Below are 21,162 nucleotides of genomic sequence, written 5' to 3'. Positions count from 1 at the left end.
AACAATGGAAGATTTTTAAGGATCAGAATTAAACTGTAACACACAATGGTTTTCTAGTTTCATGTCTTAGAATGTTTATTTAATTTCAACTTTGTAGTCTCAAGAAATAGAACAGAGTCTGCTCCTATCAAAATCCAAGCATGGTTCTGGAATTCATTTCCTTATTCCAACATCCCAGGTACACTTTGTTTTCTCTAACAAAGACATATATTTTGCTTTCGGCTTTCCCTAACATTGAAAATATTTCAACAATAAATTATGAAACATTAGATTTTTCAGTTGCATACTAACTTCACTGGTAGAAGGGAAAATATTTAAGCTTAACGTTAGATGCATATTTCTAAGTATTTATGACTGCTCCAGAAATTTTTATATTATTCCCATGAAATGAAATTACTTGAAAAATCAGCTGAGGTCATGGTAGCTCACAGTGGACCCTACGTGGTCTCCAACCTGCCTCTGTGGAGGTACACTTCTTTGAACAAATCTATTCTTTTTCTTTTACTGTTTAAAGCTAAGTGCATTCAGAAGTCATTTCATCAATGAAAACTTTCGCCTCATTAGTACGGATATCTTAATGCATTTTAATAGTGTAAAGTCCTTCAAGTGACCTACTTGGCATCTACTTTTAGATAAAATGCCAAAGCAGGGGCTATCTGTATTGAAGGGTCAAATGTGGTTTAACCAAAAATCTTAATCATAACCAGTTTATGGGATATTTGGAAGAAAATGTAATAATTCATTTCAGCCACCTTCTCCCCAACATAAAATGCACTGAACTTGACATGAGCTTGACAATATAAAGCCTCTTAATGAATTATGAGGAGAGAACTGTGAACATGAATCTTTTCCATTGGCTGAAAACAGTGGTTCTCATACTTGTGTATACACCAGAATTACCCAGAAGGCTGTTTGAAATACCGATTGCTGAGTTATAATCTGAGACTTTTTTGATCAGTAGTTCTAGTGGCTCAATAAATTGCTTATCTAAGGAGTTCCAGGCTAAAATAAGTGGTGGAAAAATATATTAAATTCTGGTGTGATGTTTAGACCAAACTTCTGAGATGTGGTGTGACAGGTAGTTACGCTTCTTTGCTACAGGTAAGCTATATTATTGCATCTTTTGTTTTGTTCATGGTGGCTTAGCTAATCAAATGACTCTCCCGTAGATGCAACAGCAGGTATGAGCCATTTTCACGTAGGTTACTTGAAAATAGTATGAATGGTATTAATTATGGGAGCTTTATCCACTAAGTATACTGTAGGAAAGAATTTAGTTGTGACTGATCTCCACTTGAGAAAACCAAGACATCTTCTCTTCATTTGCCCTTCTTCCTCATATGCACTCGCACACTTCAGGAGTTACATCTTCAATGGTTGCACCTGGGGCTAGAAGTCCTATAGAGAGAAGTCTGGGTAAATGGAGAAGGAGCTGCTACATTTGCTGACAAGCAATGTTTTTCCCTCTCCCTTATAATTGCCTGAAAGAAGGCTCTTGTCAAAGATAGTCATTCCCTTGACTTTTTAACATGAAAATCCAGCACAGCTGTTCTGAGGTGAAGTGGTCAAACTCATACTTTTCTATTACATATTTTTACTTGCAGGCTGTCCGAAGGAGTTATCCATGTTTCAAATCTAGTCCCCTTGTACTTTAATTCATGTTGGTTTTTTATGAAAGAAGTACCCTAGAGCTTCTCCTTACACTTAAATGTCAAGGCAAATATGCTATGTGTTTAGGTACAGTAAATATAATTGTATTCTTCTTTAATCTGATCATACTGGATCATTGAGTAACAGAGTCATTACATTTATAAAGATTTATCAAAGTGCCAGGTCGTCAATACATAGCAATGGCCCTAGTTAATACAATAATAATAATGATGATGATGACTAATATTTTACTGAACATTTACTAGAAACCAGACACTGTCAAAAGATTTATATGAATTTAAATTCATAATCAAAACAAATCTCTGAGAAAAGATGGTCTTTGCATTTGTATTTCTGGCATACAAGAAAATAAAGTTTCAGAGACTTCAGTAACTCCTTCAATGTCACACAGTGAGCCACAAATAGAGCTGTGACTTTTATCTTACCTGGGAAGCTTAACTCCAGAGTCCTTTCTCTTGATGACTATCTCACTGTCTTAACCATGAGTTATATTTTAAATTATTTTATGTTATTTTGTCACTCAAGCTAAATATAATCATAATTATTTATAAGACATTATCACTAGACAACAAAGTCCTTAACAAAAATCACTTACAAAGTAAGATTATGTTCCATTTTAAAAATGGAGACCTACAAATTGAAAAAGTATTTTATTTTTGCCTCAAGTATATTGAATGAATTGCCTATCATATAACATGTGCTTGATACAATGCAAAGACCCATAGCTGCTAAAAGTTCTGAAATTGTGGTTCTTACACTTGAGTGGTAAGTTAGAAAGCAAAGATGACCCCTTCTCAAAATGAAGTAATTGATTTCTTTTCTCTTTAACAAAATTTCGAAGTTCAGTGGGACATAATTGTTCCCACAGACACAATAGCATTGGCATCATTATTATATCCTCGAAATATCATAAACCTGAGAACATTTCACTGTCAACTACTTTTTATGGTAAATCTATTATCACAGTAGGAGTATACATTCAAATTTTTCCTACATTAGCGCTTGTCCAGTTTGTCACATTGAACTAGCAATATCACAGCATCATAAATACAAGTTATTAAAATAATTATCTGACATCCCAAGAAACAACTTTAGCATTAAGTTAATGTAGATTTGCAAATGAAACAAGCATATTCAATAGGCACCAATTCCAAGTACCTCTATCTATCCAAAAATTTCTCTGCACCGTGGTAATTCTAATCCCTATAATTTATTCATCTCAGGGTACACTCCAAAGCATTGTTTGCACGTGTTATCCACTAGCTTTAAAAAACATTATTCATTATTGCGAGGGAACAGAAGCAACTCATCAGAGAGGTTTGTTGCAGTGATGTTTGTGCTGAGGAACACTATTTGGCAAACACTTATAACCTGATGAGTAAAAGAGTTGTGAGGATTCAAGATTTAAGCCATTTACCTCAAAGATCCTCCCAAGAACCACACTACAATCACTGTAACAATTCCAAATCTCATTCTAGATGCCCGTAAATACTCAAATTGGAAAGAAACCTGTAATTGCCCAGTGGATATTTCAAATACACTTAACTTTGCTATTTCAAGCCACAGACACCAAATGGACACAAAGGTAATGCTCTTAATTTTCATCAACTTATCGAAGCTGAGGTTTTAAAGTAATGGATTTTTCTCCTTATTCTTGGCACAAACCATCCATGACAATTCAGAAAGCTGAAAAAGAGACTTTGAGTCAAAGTATCAGGCCACAAAAAGAATGTCACTAAGCTTTTACCGATGGTAGGAGCCTCTGGAATCATCAGAAATGCTGACGTCAAGTTTTATGTTTCAGGTCATTCAAACAGTTAGCGCCATGGACAAAGATGATCCCAAAAATGGACATTATTTCTTATACAGTCTCCTTCCAGAAATGGTCAACAATCCGAATTTCACCATCAAGAAAAATGAAGGTAAATATATTAGCTTTCTACACAGAGTACAATATAAATTGGAAAATAGGATGCGATTTCATAACATCACTGAAAATATCATTAAAATAATTTTTGTTCACCCGTGAGCACTTGAAATTCAGCTTATCAGCGTAATGGCATGGTAATTACCTTAGTTTCTAATTTGCAATACTTAAACAAGAGATAAGAAATTTGTTAATGTAAAAAGTTAATTTTTTTCCCAGGAAATACCTCAATCACCTTACTTTAAAAAATGAAGAGTAAAATTTAACCCCTGTGAAAGCTGCCAGGTATTTTGAGATTCTGAGATATCCCTTAGAGGGGGAATTGGCTTACACTTTGCAATTGTTAAGTTTTAATTGACTGTTTACCACGTCTTTAGGGAAAACTATTCTAATTTTGCCTGGTTTGTGGGGACACATTAAAGGTATTTGTTTTAAGCCTGTACCAACTTTAACAATAACAATTAGTTCAGAAAATCCTTTTTGAAGGACATTTCTTATCAGTATTATTTTGGAGCTAATAGGTACTGATTTATTGTTAAGTCTTTCACTCACTGAGCACATTTAATCCATTTCATTAGATTTTCTGAGGAGCAACCTTGGATTACTGTTTTCTTTAACTATGTTATTTATTATATATGAAAGTCATATATTATTGTTTAAAGTCTATCTCATTTGGAAAGTTTTGTTTCCTAAGCTGCTATCTATTTAAAAAAATTATAAAACTTGATTTTTGTTCAAATGTATTTAAGTCTTAGTTGTAGCGGTTTTAGAATGATTAGCAAAATATAAGCAATGTCTCAGGCTTCTCTCTGGCTTTACTACAGGGATCTGTTTAGCTCTCTCAGTGGTCTGTATACAAGCTATACTCAGAAGAGTAAAATTTGATTCAAGATATCTGTTTGTATTGTTTGCAATATTCTATTTAAAGAGATAGTGAATCTTGATAAAATTTCCTTTATGAAATAAAATAACATTGTATGGCTAAATATAGTATGGCCTTGCCTTTTAACAAAATGCTACATCGTTCTTTGGGGATGCTTTGATAAATGTGGATGAATCACAAAAAGGAAATGACAGTCGTTATATGGATATTACTAATTTAACGGACTTCCACCATTATAAAAACTAAGGAGACAGAACTCTTTCTGTCTCCTCTATAATGGAGTATTCATGTGTTAGCTACCCTTGATTAGAAACTGTAATCCAAGTCCATTGTCTTTGTTTCTTTATTAGCATCACCAATATTTTTTAATGGAAATCATATGAATATTTCTAACACAAAGCCTCCTTAGACACCCCAAACTGAACTGGAAGTCTGTGCGTAAGCATGGTCCATGTTTATTCTGATTATGAACTAGTAAGTATCGGGCATTATTTTTGCATATAAAATGCACAGCATTTAAAGTTCTCCATGAAGAAGTTACTTCCCATTCCAAATATTCTGAGATCCTTAGTGTTTCCTGTAAATTTTGTAACTTCAAGACACGCTTGTTGTAAGTGTGGTCCTAGAAGGCATCACATAAGGTATTGGGTGAATGGGAAGATATTATTGGGTACCAGGGAAAGTCTAATTTTGACACATATTTATTATGCCCTAATATTTTTAAAGAAGAGATTTAATTCTACAATGAATGAATTGTATGTGTTTTCTTAAATTTTGGAAATTAGTAGAAAGTAAAAGTTTAAATACTTAGAATACCTCATTCTGCTTCATCACACATTATAATAAACCCTGTAATAGGATATTTAATATCATGTCATTATCTGTTTTATTTTGATACTGGAAAATAGAAGTTAAAATTATGATCTATCTTATAGGTTTTTCATATTATTTTGTTTTGTAAATTTTTTTAAAGACGTCAGTTATTATTGAAAAATGACTTGAAACAGAAAGAGTACTCCATACATCATGATTGTTTATTTTAGACTGTGTTTATTTGTTTTACAAAGAGCGACCACGTAATTTATTGTTTCTACTGGGACACATTTTAAAGTGAGAGGGGTCACTGCTTATATTTATGTCTGAAAAACACCATAAACCAGGACTGCCTTATGGAAAGTAGGACTTCTGCTCACTGTGATTTTGGATTTAGGATCCAAATATTCAACATATCCTTCACAAAATAAATCATGAAACCACAAGTTTGAAATAGATATATAAAGTTTATACTCTCTGTGTTCCTCTTCCTAGATCAGAAATTCATGAGTTTTGCTTCATAGACCACTACTTATTTGGCACTTGAATAGGTACTGTAAAAACAGAAAAAAATGGTCTTGTCTTAATATGTAGAAACAAAGTAATGAAAAGAAGCTGTAAAAGACATTGGAGATAGATAGATAGACACATAGATAGATCAATAGATTCATCATAGATAGATAGATAGACAGATAGATAGATATCTTGCATGCTTACTGCAAATTAATTGTTAATGATGAGAGAACACAAAAAAGTACCAAAAAAATCAAAATACTAAATATGATTTACTTTAAAATGATGGCATATTCTATGTTGGAAACACGGAGAGATAGAATCAGATGGTATAGCCATGTTTATAGTTTTTTTTTTTTTCCTTCTTAAGATAAATTTTAAAATGGTCAGTATCTGATGCTTCTCCACTGACAGCAGTATGAGTTACAAGTTCCAGCCTACCAGAAAAATGTTAAAATGTTGAGAGAGCTAATATAATCAAATCTATAGTTGATGAATAAGTTTGTCTCCTATTTAATTTGATCTTTAAGGGAGATGATTTCAGTATTTGGCATTTTCTAAGGAACTTGCCACCATGTATTTCAGTTCAAAATTATTGTAATTTTTCTTTTCTCTTATATGGATTGGTCCCAATGCAATTTATATCAATTAATTCACAATAAAAGACAAAATGAGATAGAAATGAGCTGTCTCTTGTCTCCTACACAGATGAATTATTTCACAAGTAATTCTACTAAATATATAAGAATTATATTTCTGCCAGAATAGGAAAGCAACCTTCAGTATAAATAAAGGTAGAAGTAAAGGTCAAAAATACAGTGAACCATTTATACCACACGTTCACACCAAAAAAATCAAAGCACCTTGAATATGGTCAAGATACTGGTTTCTTCCAGTTGGCTGAATTTGTAAGCAGAGAATTTTGTTGACCACATTTCAGTACTCGCCTCAATTTTAATCATGGAAATGGAAAATAGCTAACAATTAAATATAGCAAGACAGGGAAGAAAAAAAGGACCTTTTAGAGATTCTAAAATATCTTGTTTGCAGGAAATTTGAGGTCTGTAGAAAACTACTCATCCTCAGCCTGAACACTGTAGGTAAAAAATGTGATTCAAATTGCCAGAGTACCCCTCATGGTTTATACTGAAATTTTTCAACCATGTGTGTAGAGAAATGAGAGAAAATAAAAATCTCTGCTCTCTATGGAGAGTCAATCGCAAGAAGAGAAATAGACAGTGGACCTGGATTTAGTTATAGCTTGGTTATGTTTAACCCAGCAGGAGAACCGTAGTACCTGATGATACCAGTTCGTGTTTCCTTCTTAGTGCCTCCACATTGACTGAAATATTATTGATAAGAAGCTTACTTTCAATGCATACTTTTGATAAATAATTTGAATAATGTAGATATTAACCATTACTTTGGAATAAACATGACTCCTGTTAGCTCATTGTCTGTAACATAATTACCTGTATAGATTACAATTTATGCATTGTCTGATGGATTTCTGTCTCAACTGAGTGGCCTACTTCAAATGGTGTAAGTTTATTTATTTTTTATTTTCTGGAAGTATCGAATACTCTTACTTTAAGCAAATCATTTTAAGCCTCAGTTTTCCCATCTGTAACACCGGGATAAAATACCTGCCTCATAGTTGTGCCGCGATGGATATGTGTGAACTAGCACTTAGACAGCCATTGGCACAATGCCTGGCACATGGAAAAACACACAACAGTAAGAGGGATAAGGTCACTTTATATGAATTCATTAATTCCTTCTCATACGATATTATATCTCCTCTGGCTTATCATTCTCAGCCAGGTCTCTTTGAAGCTTTAACTCTTCAGAATTATAAATCTTGTGCAGTAATTTTGAACGTGGCTTCATCAGTAGTTGGGAAAACACTGATCCTCACTAGAACGCATTGCAAAAACATCTGCTTATGCTGCAACTGCAATGTGTTGCATTCTAAAGGGTATTAAAATAGAAAGACAAAATAAAAAGAAGGAGGAAGAGGATGAAGACCAACTCTGAAAGTTTTATCGCCACAGAAATAGCTGCAGGATTCCTGGATATGGTTTTGAATATGACGGCTTTTTTTTTTATTTAACCTTTCTATAGCTCCATTGCCAGAACAAAACTCAGGTTCCTCCAAACTATGGTAGCTTCCAGTTGTTGGGATCACTTTCAATTCTAGCATACAAAATTGTTCTAAATTGCCTCCAAGCTTCCATCCCTCCCTGCAAACACACATACTCTGTGGGAACCATTTACATAGCTGGAAAATTACAGACAGCCTTCCTTTGCATTTTTGACTACCGTCAGTCTGTCTCCAACTTCCCTTATTGCAAAACCCAAATTTGCTGCCTGAAAGTGGAAGTGGATTTTCCTGATTCTCATGCCAGCCAGAGCTGATGCTGTGTCCTCCCTCTTTTCTCCAGCTGAATCTTCAGGAATACTTTTTCTGTATTCAGGATATAGGTTTCAAGGCAGACAGAGTCATTCTGTCCTCTGCCTTAAGCCAGGTATACCTAGCCAGGATGGATTGTACTTGAAGGACCTACCTGCTGATCTATATAGCAAGGAATGCCAACTTGCTAAGCCAATTGCCCTCTTTCTGGCCACCTGAGTCTTCCTTAAGTTCTGCTTTTACAATAGGCTGCTTTGGAGCCAATAGAAGGCTTTCCTAAAAGAAACCTCTCTTTCCTCAAGTCGCCTTTATAAAAATATACATATTCTTAGCTACAGCAGAACCATTATGATTGGGTTTCCCAGGCAAGCATCCCCAAGCAACAAGCAAAAACTGTGTACTTGCATGAGTATGATAGTGAATATCTTAATATGTTTCCGATATGATTGTATTGTCTGTTCTGCTCACATAGTGGACTTTTCCACAGCACAATACACAGCACCAAACATTGACTGGAAGTGTTTTCCATTTAAGTTGTCTACTATTACCTATATGAAGCATGGGACATTTCTTCAGTGTTGAATCATAAAAGGTAGTGCTCAATTTGCATGAAACAGGAGGTGTGACAGATCGTAGATAAGGAGAACAGCACTATGCATATATGATCCAAAAAGGCTTCTGATTCAGTAATTTATAATTTATTGTTTATGCTTCCAGCAATGTGCTGTTGATAGAAAGACATTTATGTTTCATTTTGTCGCCTAAACGGTAATTAAGGGCGATGTGCAAGCTAAGAAAAAATAGATAACAGATTTGTACTTCCAGTTTCTAAGTTGCGTATGACTGTACAGTTAGTGTCACAAGACAAGGAGATTTTCTTTGCTTGAGTAGTTTTTGTGAAACTCTTGTTATTTTGTAGTTTTCAGATTTTCATTTTCTTTTTAAAATTGTAATTTAAGAGTATCTGCAGAAGTGAACAATTTTCTTTATACATGTTGAAAATCCTAAAATGATTACTCTGGTCAGACCTAGCACTGATGTTGGTATCTATTTTTCAGTGCATGTTATGGGAGACAATTTAGTTCTGAGATTACTGACCACTAGGATATAATTCAGCTACATAGCACAGATTTTATAGATTTATAGTTGTGCTTGTCAAAATGCTATTCGAAGTTTTGAATTGCATCAGACCTTTTCTGCCAATCTGCTAGCAAACATTTCCAGTCTTTAGAGAGCTTTCTAATTCCGAAGAAAATAAACTGATACCTGCTTAGTTATCTTAGTGATCTTAAAGATGCCTTTGTGCATAGAATCTTTCCTTTGAGCACTTTGCTTTCTGAGACTTTGGCCCCAAATTCTTATATAAAATAATAAAGGAAGAATATAAAGAATTACTTAGAAAAAATGTTTTTCATTTAGACAGTCTCATCCATACCACTTTGCTGTTTGTTTCATTAAATAATAATGCTATTGACTGATTTATCTTTTACTTACAAGCATAAAAATCAGTCTTGGGATTTTGTGGATATTAAACAAACATAACTGTCCTTTGGAAAGCACAACCAAATATTAAAATTGAATGTGGAAACAAAACGATCTGTCAGTCTATGCAAATTCTTGGGTTTTTTTGAAAAAAATATTAAATGTAGTTGACAATTATTTCAACTCATTGCAGCACAGAAGTTTGTATTTTGCATTCATTTCAGCACTTTATAGATACAACATTGGGCATACGTGACATTCCATCTGCTGATGTGACCTGAGTACCACCTACCAAGTGCTTCAGATCCCTCAGTTTATTAAAGAAGTAGATAGAGAAGGCGGGAGAATAATTTGGCAACAATAAAGCAGGCACTCTGCATAGATAAACATGAAAAAAAGGTTATCTTGGGATGAATTAGAATGAAACATAAAGGAGAGACACTATGAAATATATAACAGCACAGGCTTCATAGTTAGGAATATTTAGGTTTAGCTCTTCTGATTATGATCTACGGGAACCTGCAAGGTAACTGAATAATCTTGAACATTTGTCTATATAATAACATTTATCCAATGTTGTTTTAAATAATAAAATATTAATTTAAGTAAAAAATTTAAATGGTATTGTACAAAATTCATTGACTGACAAGTTGGTGATGATAAATACTAGTTTACTTCTTCTCTTCCTCTCTTTCTATTACAATTTTATGAACCTCTTGAATCTCATTCGTTCACCCAATGCAACAAATAAAAATATTCATCAGGAACCTAAGTAAGGTATTTGGGAGATGATGAATGATATGCTCTTGCATTTTCCCTTACTCGATGGGCCAATGATTGAATATGTCTGCAAACATTGTTCATGGGTAAAGCACAGGGAAAGGAGGAATGCGAAAGAGAAGTATTTGGGTAACTTAAGTAGTTCTTTGAACATATTCATCATTACAGTAACATAATCAAAGAATAAAAATGGAGAGTACCTAAAAATTGTTCTTTTTCATTTGGCTGGCGAGATCATAGAGTTCTTTACATAGTGGCAAACGGAATATTTAACAGTGACAGAATGACTGAATTTTTAAGCCAGGATTATCTTAGTAAATACATAGCTTATGAAAGTCTTATATGCTAAATATAGAACTTCATATGTGCTTTAAAAAAATACCAGGGCAATGAGATTGAATGTCTGTTTTCCTAACTTTATTTTCCATTATTCTCTTCCGTCTTCTGTGCCCCTTATACATGCTTTGGTTTGAACATGCCAAGCCAGTTATGCTTTTTAAATCCCCTCTCCCTCCCCCTTGCCTGAAATTCCCATCCTCTGCTTTCTCCCTTTTCTATTTAGCTCATTTTAAATCATTCACAATAATTCAGGCAATGGTTTCTCTTAACCATGGGCAGAGCAAGCGGGTGGTTAACAGTTGCTATAAAGTTTTTCCTCTTTGCTTTTCTCTGTAGGACAGTGTGGTAACTGCTAAGGCAAACACATGAATCAAGGAATGTTTTCCCCGCTGTCTTCTGAGGTTATTAATAATGGATAGTATCTTTTTTTCCCTTATTCATTCATTCAATACATATTTATTTGGTGTCTATCATGTGCCAGGCACACCCTTAAGAATTGGAATTGGAAATAAAGCAGTGAATTAAATAGACACAGGTTTTGTCCTTCTATACAGTATATTTTTGTTTTCCTCAGGACTCAGTCTTATAACAATTTGAAATCTTAGAGAGGAAACTATAATTTACAATGAAATGTTGTGATAGAGTGGGGAAATTTACAAGCAAGTCTGAACAATATTATGATTTTGTGGGAATTATCACATACTCTAAATTCTATACTTTCATAAACAAAGTTTCCTCCTTAACCCAATTTTTTGAGCTTGGCCCTACATAAAGAAGTGTAAGATCTTCGTGGATTCCATCATTCCCATTCCACCTTGAGGAAGCATTTGGCTGGTCAGAATGGTGATGTACATCTTTAATCACGGACAGCTGATTCTCCCTCTGAGTTTCATATTGGTGTCCTTATTATGCCTGAGCTCAGATGAGGTATGTCAAACCATACTATTCAATGTGTTTATACTAGCAGGGTCAAAGAATGTCAGTGAGCCCTTTCCAAATGCACAGTGATCTATAGACATCACTGTAATTTGTGATAAAGTACTGCCAGTGAACTGGGGCTGATGATTCCATTTTGCAGGCTTATTAGAAACCATTATACTTTTCATACAAGTTGCATTATGTGAGGTTCATGCTTTTACCAGCTCCTATGCATGGTTGTTTCAGATACATGTCAGTTAATGGAGGTTTTAGCTCACTTTCAGTGTACGGGGTTTACTGAGGCCTCCTGGAAACTAGAGAACGCTATTGTTCTGATTTCTGGCCATGACACTGGGTTCATATTCCATCTGTTGCCTATTCTGTCTGTTCACTAATGTAACACCAAAATCAATGTGCTGATGCACTTTGTTGAGGAAGATAGTAATTGCTGTGCTTGGACCTTTTTTGGGTACTCATTGCGTTTGCTTTCATTCTAGTAGATTGCCTACTAGAATTTCCTTCCTCTGTTGCTCAAGGATATTATCCTCAGCCTTTTGAGGCTGTTTATCTCAGGGCGGTCTGAAAACACGGTGATACTGTACTGGTTTGCCGAGCACAATCATCCTTCTCTGAATTTCATTCTTTTGCTTGACCGGACAGTCATTGCTAGTTCCATCAAGGTCACACTGTGATTTACTTCTCCCTGAAATTCGGTTTCTTCTCTTACAAAATGAATGGGTTCATGCTAGGGAGCTAAAGGCTCATCTATCCCAACGTATGGAGTGTTCAAACATGTGGTGTTAGAAGAAACATCACAAATGTTAAAATCAGACAACTCCCAGGTCCACCAATTAATGGACAAGTGACTTTGGACAAGGCTTTTCACTTTCTGTAACAGACTCTAAGTGTTTGAAAATGTTGACACAAAAGCACCGTGTCGAATAGATGAAAGAATGTAGGATAAATGCCAAGGGAAGTTACTGCAATTTGTGGTACTTTATGCACTTTCTCATTTTTTTAACTTTTAAAAATCATGGATGTGATCTTTACCATAGAAATTACTGTATAAAATATCTTCCATATTAAAATATTGGATAGTATTATTAAAAGATAGGCTTCTAAAACATTGTAGCTTTTCTTTCTCAGTATCTTTGGGCAGAATTCTTGACAAATTAAATAATTAAACCATTCTCATAAAATAAAATAACTCAATAAACATATGACAAATGGTCCCAATAGTTCATAATTTGGGAATATATTTCATTTAAGGCTGGAGACAAGGAAATATCAGCATTTTGTAAAGCTATTTATTTGATACCACTTTGATTTATCATATCTTTCAAAATGAGAAAGCTTTAGTAAACTTTTGCAGACATGAAACATCGTTATATGTGTGTCAAAGTTAAGAGATATACTAGAATGTAGTTTACTTAAAGGAGAAATAGGGATTGGCCAAAAAAGTTTTTTAAAGACAAGGTTCATGGAATATTTTCCACAAATACATAGGCCCTATGATGATAAGACCTTGTTTGATTCTCCAAAAGGAAATTAATGAGATGTTTTTTGGTATTTTGATGTGCTTACATCCTTTCTTGGTGTTTATTTGAGGCTTTTACACACACACAGAAACACTAATAATGGGACTAGAAAGTATATTGATATCAATACACATAATATAGATCAGTAATATGCATGAATTTTTTTTTTTTTTTTTTTTTTTTTTTTTTTTTTTTTTGAGACAGAGTCTGTCTCCCAGGCTGGAGTGCAGTGGCCTGATCTAGGCTCACTGCAAGCTCCACCTCCTGGGTTCACGCCATTCTCCTGCCTCAGCCTCCCGAGAAGCTGGGACTACAGGCACCCACCACCACGCCTGGCTAATTTTTTGTGTTTTTAGTATTGACGAGGTTTCACCATGTTAGCCAGGATGGTCTCTATCTCCTGACCTCGTTACCCGCCCACCTCGGCCTCCCAAAGTGCTGGGATTACAGGCGTGAGCCACCACGTCCGACCTGCGTGAAAACATTTTATCAGTGCATAGTTTAAAATATTAAGAAATGAAAAATAACTTTGGCCATGTTTCAAAACATACATTGTGAGACAATGTGAAACTTGCCTTTGTTTTAAATGTTGGTAAGCTAAAGTTCTACAAAGAAAGTTTTAGAATGGGTAAGAGACAATTATCTAAAATTCCCTATCTTTTTTCTCAAAGAAAGAAAATGGAAATATGTTCAGGTAATGATAAGAAGTTCACATTTTGAGTAGGTAGGGAAGAAAGGAGAAGAAAAAAACTGTCTCCCTATATTAACACTATTACAACTTTTCTGTCTTCCTAAAATAAGTATGTACTCTATAATGTATTCTATAATTTCTCCACAGTATAATCTAGCTAACATTACATTCCATAGATATATAATTTCTTGTAAAATAAGTTTTTTGAGAATTATGAATTATGTTATAAATTAGGAAGCAGGTTTACATATCTATGATTTTATTTGGGAGTTTTATAATTATTTTAAGACAAATTTATTCTCTATTACTCAGTATTGATTATATATCAAATTGCAAGAAAAATCAATGTCTAAAATTTATTAGGCACCTATTTATTTCAGACAACTTATATTACTTCTTTCTCTCCATTTATCTCTCTATATAAATATTCAGGGTGACTATTATTATTGCCATTTTCCAGATGAGAAAATTGAAGTTCAGATAGAGTAAGTGACTTGCCAGGCAAAGAACACGGTTACCAAGCTGCTAAAGCTGCATTTTCCACAGCAGCACACACAGTCTCTTAAATCCTCGCAGTTTATTCCTAGAACATTTGCTCAGTAAGACTGTTCATATTTTATTTTATAATTTTCACAAGCTGTGCTTCCTTTCTGCAAACTATAGAAGGTCAGAAACCATCAGCTAAGCATTAGAGAAGATTCTCATAATATTAGTGGGTGTAAAACTGAGACACGTTACAACAGAAAGAAACAATCAAAATGGTCTGTTTCAGGTATTACAGGTCTAGATCACAAAATGATCATTGTACCGACTACTTCGTGAGCAACAACTATATAGCGATCATTATTTTTGACTTTATGTATCTGACCTACACAACAGTCTTTGCGAGTCATTACAATGATCCTGAGTCATTAAGAAATAAAGTATGACTTATTTTCCATGCTTAGGAAGACAGCAGTGTCTCTTGTATTGGGCTAACAGGCCTGGCTCAACCTCACACAACTTTCTGTTCTAAATTCAATGAAGGTGTAGAAAAACGTAGAAAATGTTACAGAAAACATAAAAAATGAAAAGCATAAAAACTAAGACTGACAGTCAACATATTGCCAAAGTCTTGAAGGACCGTCAATTAGTTAAAACATTGAAATATCTAGAATAAAAAATACTAGCAGTTACAACAACAATAGTGCACCGAAAGCAACCTTCTGCAGACATGGAGGAAATCTGCCTGCTGGAAAGTTAGTCCGAAGGCCTGGAGTGGCCCTTTGGTGAAAAAAAATTGCACATCAACCATCAAAGTTAAGTAACTAATTCTATACGGATGTCCTTTTGCTCTTTCCATATCTTCCCAATGATTAAAACTCATTGAAATAAATCAGACAAAGGTATCTAGAGAATAATACTGGAAATTTGCAAAACTAACACTTAATCCTCATTATTCACATTTTATTTATTCTACATTATCTTATTTTAATGATCATGTGTAATCACTCAAATGTACACAAAGTATTAAGACAAAAAGAACACAGATGATTCATTATTAAACTTTTAAAATAAAAAGGATCTCAAATGCATTAAATGAAAAGGAAAGAAAACATTTAGAAATATTTACCGTTTTCTGGAAATGAGAATTTTGTAGCACTGTGATTCCACATAAGCAATGTTTATATAGTTTTTAATAGTACAATATGAAATTTAAATGATTTAAAGTTAGGTACACAGAAATACAAGAGCCCTCACCTATACCAGTGTATCTTTCCCTGAATTATCCCTGGGGATTTTATGTTCATAGAGAACAAAGTAGGGACTTCAATTGGGACATTAAAATCATACATCAAGGTAGTCTAGTAACCCATTTGTGACTGGAATAGTTCACTCCCAGTGGCCTGAAACCACAACAGGTCAACACATTGTCTTTGCCTTTTCTGACCCAAAGCCCAAACTATAATCTCATTCTTTCTTATTTTATCTATTATTTTAGTATTTTAAAGTGTGATATGAACTGTACGTATCTATAGGATACAATCTAATATTTTTGATATGTGTATACACCATGAAATGATCAAATCAGGGTAATTAGCACATTCATCGCTCCAAAGGTTTATTATTTATTTATGATGAGGACATTCAAAAACTGCTCTTCTAGCTATTTGAAAATACACAACAAATTGTTGTTTATTATGGCCACCGTATACTGCAATAGAACTCTACAACTTATTTCTGCTATCTAGCTGTACTTTTGTATCAATTAAAGAGCCTTTGGCTCCCCACGCCACCTTCTATCCCACCTGCCAGTAACTTCTGTTCTGGTTCTACTTCCATGAGATCAACATTTTTAGCTTCCACATATAAGTGAGAAATCTTATACATTGTTATTGGGAATGGAAATTAATACAGCCCCTAGGGTAGACAGTATTGAGGTTCCTTAAAAAACTAAAAATAGGCCGGGTGCGGTGACTCACGACTGTAATCCCAGCACTTTGGGAGGTCAAGGTGGGGGGATCACAAGGTCAAGAGATCGAGACCATCCTGGCCAACATGGTGAAAGCCTGTCTCTACTAAAAATACAAAAATTACCTGAGTGTGGTGGCACACGCCTGTAATCCCAGTTACTCAGGAGGTTGAGGCAGGAGAATCGCTTGAACCCAGGAGGCGGAGGTTGCAGTGAGCTGAGAGCATGCCACTGCACTCTGGCCTGGTGACAGAGTGAGACACCATCTCAAAAACAAAACAAAACAACAACAATGAGCTAAAAATAGATCTAATATATGATCCAGTCATCCTGCTACTGGATATATATCCAAAGGAAAGGTAATCTGTATATCAAAGAAACATCTGCACTCTCAAGTGTATTGCAGCCTGTTCACAATAGCAAAAATATAGAATTAATCTCACATTTTAATATTTTAATGCCATCAAATATAAGATACTGTTAATGAGACATCAATTTATGTCCAACTAATAAAGAAAAACTGAATTAAATACAATAAAACTTTAAGAAACTCTGATTTTGAGAACATTACAACAAAAAAATATATTTCTTAGAGTCAAAGAAACATAGTATTTCAATTAATAAAGCACATTGGCTTATGAAAAGAAAAGGAGAACAAGAACAAGAACTTCGGTACAAGAATAATGCTGAGTGGACGGAGCGTGGTGGCTCATGCCTGTAATCCCAACATTTTGGGAGGCTGAGGCAGGCAGATCACCTATGGTCAGGAGTTCAAGGCCAACCTGGCCAACATGGTGAAACCCATCTCTACTAAATATATAAAAATTAATTGGGCATGGCGGTGGGTGCCTGTAATCCCAACTACTTGGGAGGCCGAGGCACAAGGATCACTTGAACCCAGGAGGCAGTGGTTGTAGTGAGCTAAGATCATGCCACTGTACTCCAGCCTGAGCGACAGGGCAAGACTCTGTCTCAAAATAAAATAAAATAAAATAAAATAAAATAAAAAGAGTCATGCTGAATGAAAAGATTATGTTATGGAGATCAACACTCCACTGAAGTTAAAGTGTAGACAAACTGTGAAAACTAGTAAGCACATTTCCAAAGGCAGCTATCATTTGGATTATATTACTCACTTGCTTAATTTCTTAATGCAGTGTCTTCAAAAGTAAGTGAAGTACCATTAACAAGGAATTGCTTGTTCATCTCTCTTCTTAAATGCACAATTTCAGATGTTGAAATTGCAAAGTAAGAATTTAAAATCCAACTCTTGGCCGAGAAAGATTCTCCTGAAAATGCCTTATCAGGTTATGTTCTAGATCCTGTTTCTGAGATTAAAACGTGGAGTTTTGCATCAAAGAACTTCTCTTACCAGGGCCCTTCTTTCTCAGAAGGGTGATGAGAATGAGCAAATGGTAGAGAACAAGAGGAAGGTAGCAGAAAATTTTAGTACCATAATTCAGGTGAACTGAATAGCAAAGTTGGTGGGGCTTCATGAAATGAAGTTGGCACCAAATGGGAATGGAGTTTAAGGGATTAAACTAGCTATATAAAACCAACCTGAAGTATACCCTAAATGGAGACCTTGAGAGGTATAAAAGGGTTCAAATAAATGAGGATTACATGGCAGCAGGAATTTCCAAACAGCAGGAAAACTTTTTACCCTTTGGGACATAAATATTCCCACTTCAACTCTCCTTCTTAAGAGCATCATCCAGCTAAGGTGCTTTTGTTATATGGGCGATGTATGGCTCCTTAGAAGAGCAAAGGTGAAAGAACCAAAGAAAGATATCAGAGAAGTCACAAGTCCTTGGAGGCGATTCAGTGTAACTCAAGAAACCAAGGCCAAACCTAACCGGGAGATTAAGTGGATAGAGTTTACTGGTTAGATCCTGGGTCCCTGCCAGCTCCAGTATTTTAGCTCCATAAGATGTTAGACTTACAGAAGCAAGGACACTCATACTGCAATGGGTCTGAGCCTCTTGATCTATAGAATACATTTGTTTGTTTTCTTAGTGGCCTGAGGGGGAAAAAGGAGGATGCAGAGAAAAATTGGAGGAACTGGGGAAGGCATGGGCTGTCATAGCTATGATTCTATTATCTGTGATCCCACACAATTCTTGTCTTTATTATGCTTCTAATACATAAAAGACTCTGGAAGGCAACATGATGAAAGTGAGTAGGGACAGAGACAAGCATACAAGACTAGGAAACCATTTTCCACAGATTGGGTTCTGTCTGTGTGCTCCATCACTTGCTAGCTAATCTTTTTTTTTTTTTTTTTTTTTTTTGAGGCGGAGTCTCGCTCTGTCGCCCAGGCTGGAGTGCAGTGGCGCGATCTCGGCTCACTGCAAGCTCCGCCTCCCGGGTTCCCGCCATTCTCCTGCCTCAGCCTCCCGAGTAGCTGGGACTACAGGCGCCGCCACCACGCCCGGCTAATTTTTTTGTATTTTTAGTGGAGACGGGGTTTCATTGTGTTAGCCAGGATGGTCTCGATCTCCTGACCTCGTGATCCGCCCGTCTCGGCCTCCCAAAGTGCTGGGATTACAGGCTTGAGCCACCGCGCCCGGCCAACCTTTCTCTTTTAAAATGGATCATCCAGAGATAATTTACAGCATTATGAGGTAAAAAAACACAAATAATTATACATGGGCTCAAAGGGAAGATCAATAAATGGCATCTGTGATTAAAGAATGTGAGAGACTGTTAAATGAGTGAATGCATTTCATGTAGCTGCACACAAAAGAGCTTTTTTCTTAGATGGAGATAACTAAATGGGAGAGTAAATGCATTTATAAAACTTACATGCTACAAGTGTCAGAAAACCCCACTGAGTGCAGATAAGCTATCTGCACTGTAAAGGGAAATTGATCCAAATAATAAAAAAGTCTAGTGTTTAAATGGCTTGTCTAATAACCAGATCCAGGTGCCTCAAGCGTGTTGCATGAACCTGTTTTTTGTTTGGTGGTTTTTCGTTTTTCCTATTTCTCTATGCTGACTTATCTGCCCTGCACATTCTCTCTACAGAGTGGAAACAAACAAACAAAAAAAACCCCAAAAGTGGCTGGCCATGATGGCTCACGCCTGTTATCTCAGCACTTTGAGAAGCCAAGGTGGGCAGGTCATTTGAGGCCAGGAGTTCAAGACCTGCCTGGCCCAACCCGTCTCTACTAAAGATACAAAAATTAGCCAGATATGGTGGCGCAGGCCTGTAATCCCAGCTACTTGGGAGGTTGAGACTTGAGACATGAGAACTGCTTGAGCTGGGGAAGCGGGACTTGCAGTGAGCTGAGATGGCGCCACTGTACTCCAGTCTGGGCGATAGGGCAAGACTCTGTCTCAAAAAAAAACAAAAAACAAAAAACAAAACAAAAAGCAAACCAAAAAAACCTCTCCAAAAGTGTAGTTCTGACTGCATCTCATAGCTTGGTGTTTGTGGATAAGAGATGTTCTCTATCCCAGGTTCCAAATCAATTCCTGGGTAAGGGTCCATGTTTGGCCTAGGTGGGGGACACGTGACCCAACGGAGCCATTCCTTGTTTGCATAAGGGCGACGTGTTCTCAAAGCTGCTGTGTACTGTTGTGTGAGTGTTTCCTGTACAAGATGCTGGCTCTGGAAAGAGTGAACCCTGAAAACCAACCAAAGTGCCCATCGACACGATAATAATCCCAGTGAGGGCTCCCTTGTCTTATTTTCAGAAAAGCATTATCTCAATGACAAGCCCCTAAGCCTATGAGGCTGTAGCTTCCCAGAAGTAAATCAATCTTTTATTTTATTTTCCTACAACTTTTATTTTAGGTTTAGGGGATTCATGGGCAGGTTTTTTACATTGGTAAATTGCGTGTTGCTGAGCTTTTATATATGAATAATTATATTATTACCCATGTAGTGAGCATAGTACCTGAGAGTTAGTTTTTCAACCCTCACCGCCTCCTCTTCCTCCCCTAATAGTCCCCAGTGTCTATTGCTTCCTTCTTTATGTCCATGTGCACTTCAGTCTTTAGCTACTGCTTGTAAGTGAGAACATGCAGTATTTGGTTTCCTTCCCCTGTGTTGATTCGTTTAGGATAATGGCCTCCAGCTACATCCATGTTCCTGCAAAGGATGTGATTTCATTCTTTTTAATGGATGTGTAGTGTTTCTTGGTATATATTACCATATTTTCTTTACCTAGTCTATCATTGCTGGCCATCTAACTTGATTCCACGTATTTGCTACTGCGATTAGTGCATGCATGTGTCCTTATGCTAGAATGATTTCTATTCCTTTGAGTATATACCCAGTAATGGAAATTCTGGGTCAAATGGTAGTTCTGTTTTAAATTATTTGAGAAATCTCCAGACTTATCTACACAGTGCTTGAATTAAGTTACATTCCCACAAACAGAGTATAAGTGTTCCTTTTCTCTGCATCCTCGCCAGCATCTGTTTTTTGGCTTTTTAATAATAGCCATTCTGACTGCTATGAGACGGTACCTCATTGTGGTTTTGATTTGCATTTATCTAATGATTTAATTCACACCAACTGTTGCTTTAGGGTAACAGCACCTTTGAGACTTCTGATGGGTCAGTTTAATTCCCCACTTTCCACCGGAGCCACTTGACTGATAGCCCCATTGCAATCAGAAGAAATGGAGGAAGGTCCGTTTTAAAGCAAGTTAGGCTGTGAAAATAAAGAGTAAGTCACAGACAGACCAGTAGCATTATGGCTGTGAATGACCTCAGCAGAGGGATTCCTTCAC

At 35.8% G+C, this 21,162-nt stretch overlaps 1 protein-coding gene across 4 annotated transcripts in view; it reads left to right on the top strand.

Moving 5' to 3' along the window:
* The window catches only part of LOC105491484 (cadherin 8), a 397,938-nt gene that overhangs the window by 321,190 nt on the left and 55,586 nt on the right, over positions 1 to 21,162 (top strand). For all 4 annotated transcript variants that reach the window (XM_011757975.3, XM_011757976.3, XM_011757972.3 and 1 more), the window contains exon 10: positions 3,476 to 3,593. In XM_011757975.3, coding sequence (XP_011756277.1) covers positions 3,476 to 3,593 — 118 coding nt within the window. The remainder of the gene's footprint in view (positions 1 to 3,475; positions 3,594 to 21,162) is intronic.

Source organism: Macaca nemestrina, chromosome 18 (assembly GCF_043159975.1).
Source record: "Macaca nemestrina isolate mMacNem1 chromosome 18, mMacNem.hap1, whole genome shotgun sequence".
In the NCBI taxonomy this organism is placed as follows: Eukaryota; Metazoa; Chordata; class Mammalia; order Primates; family Cercopithecidae; genus Macaca; species Macaca nemestrina.
The sequence above is the reverse complement of the archived record's forward strand: the minus strand, read 5'-3'. Positions and strand labels throughout refer to the sequence as shown.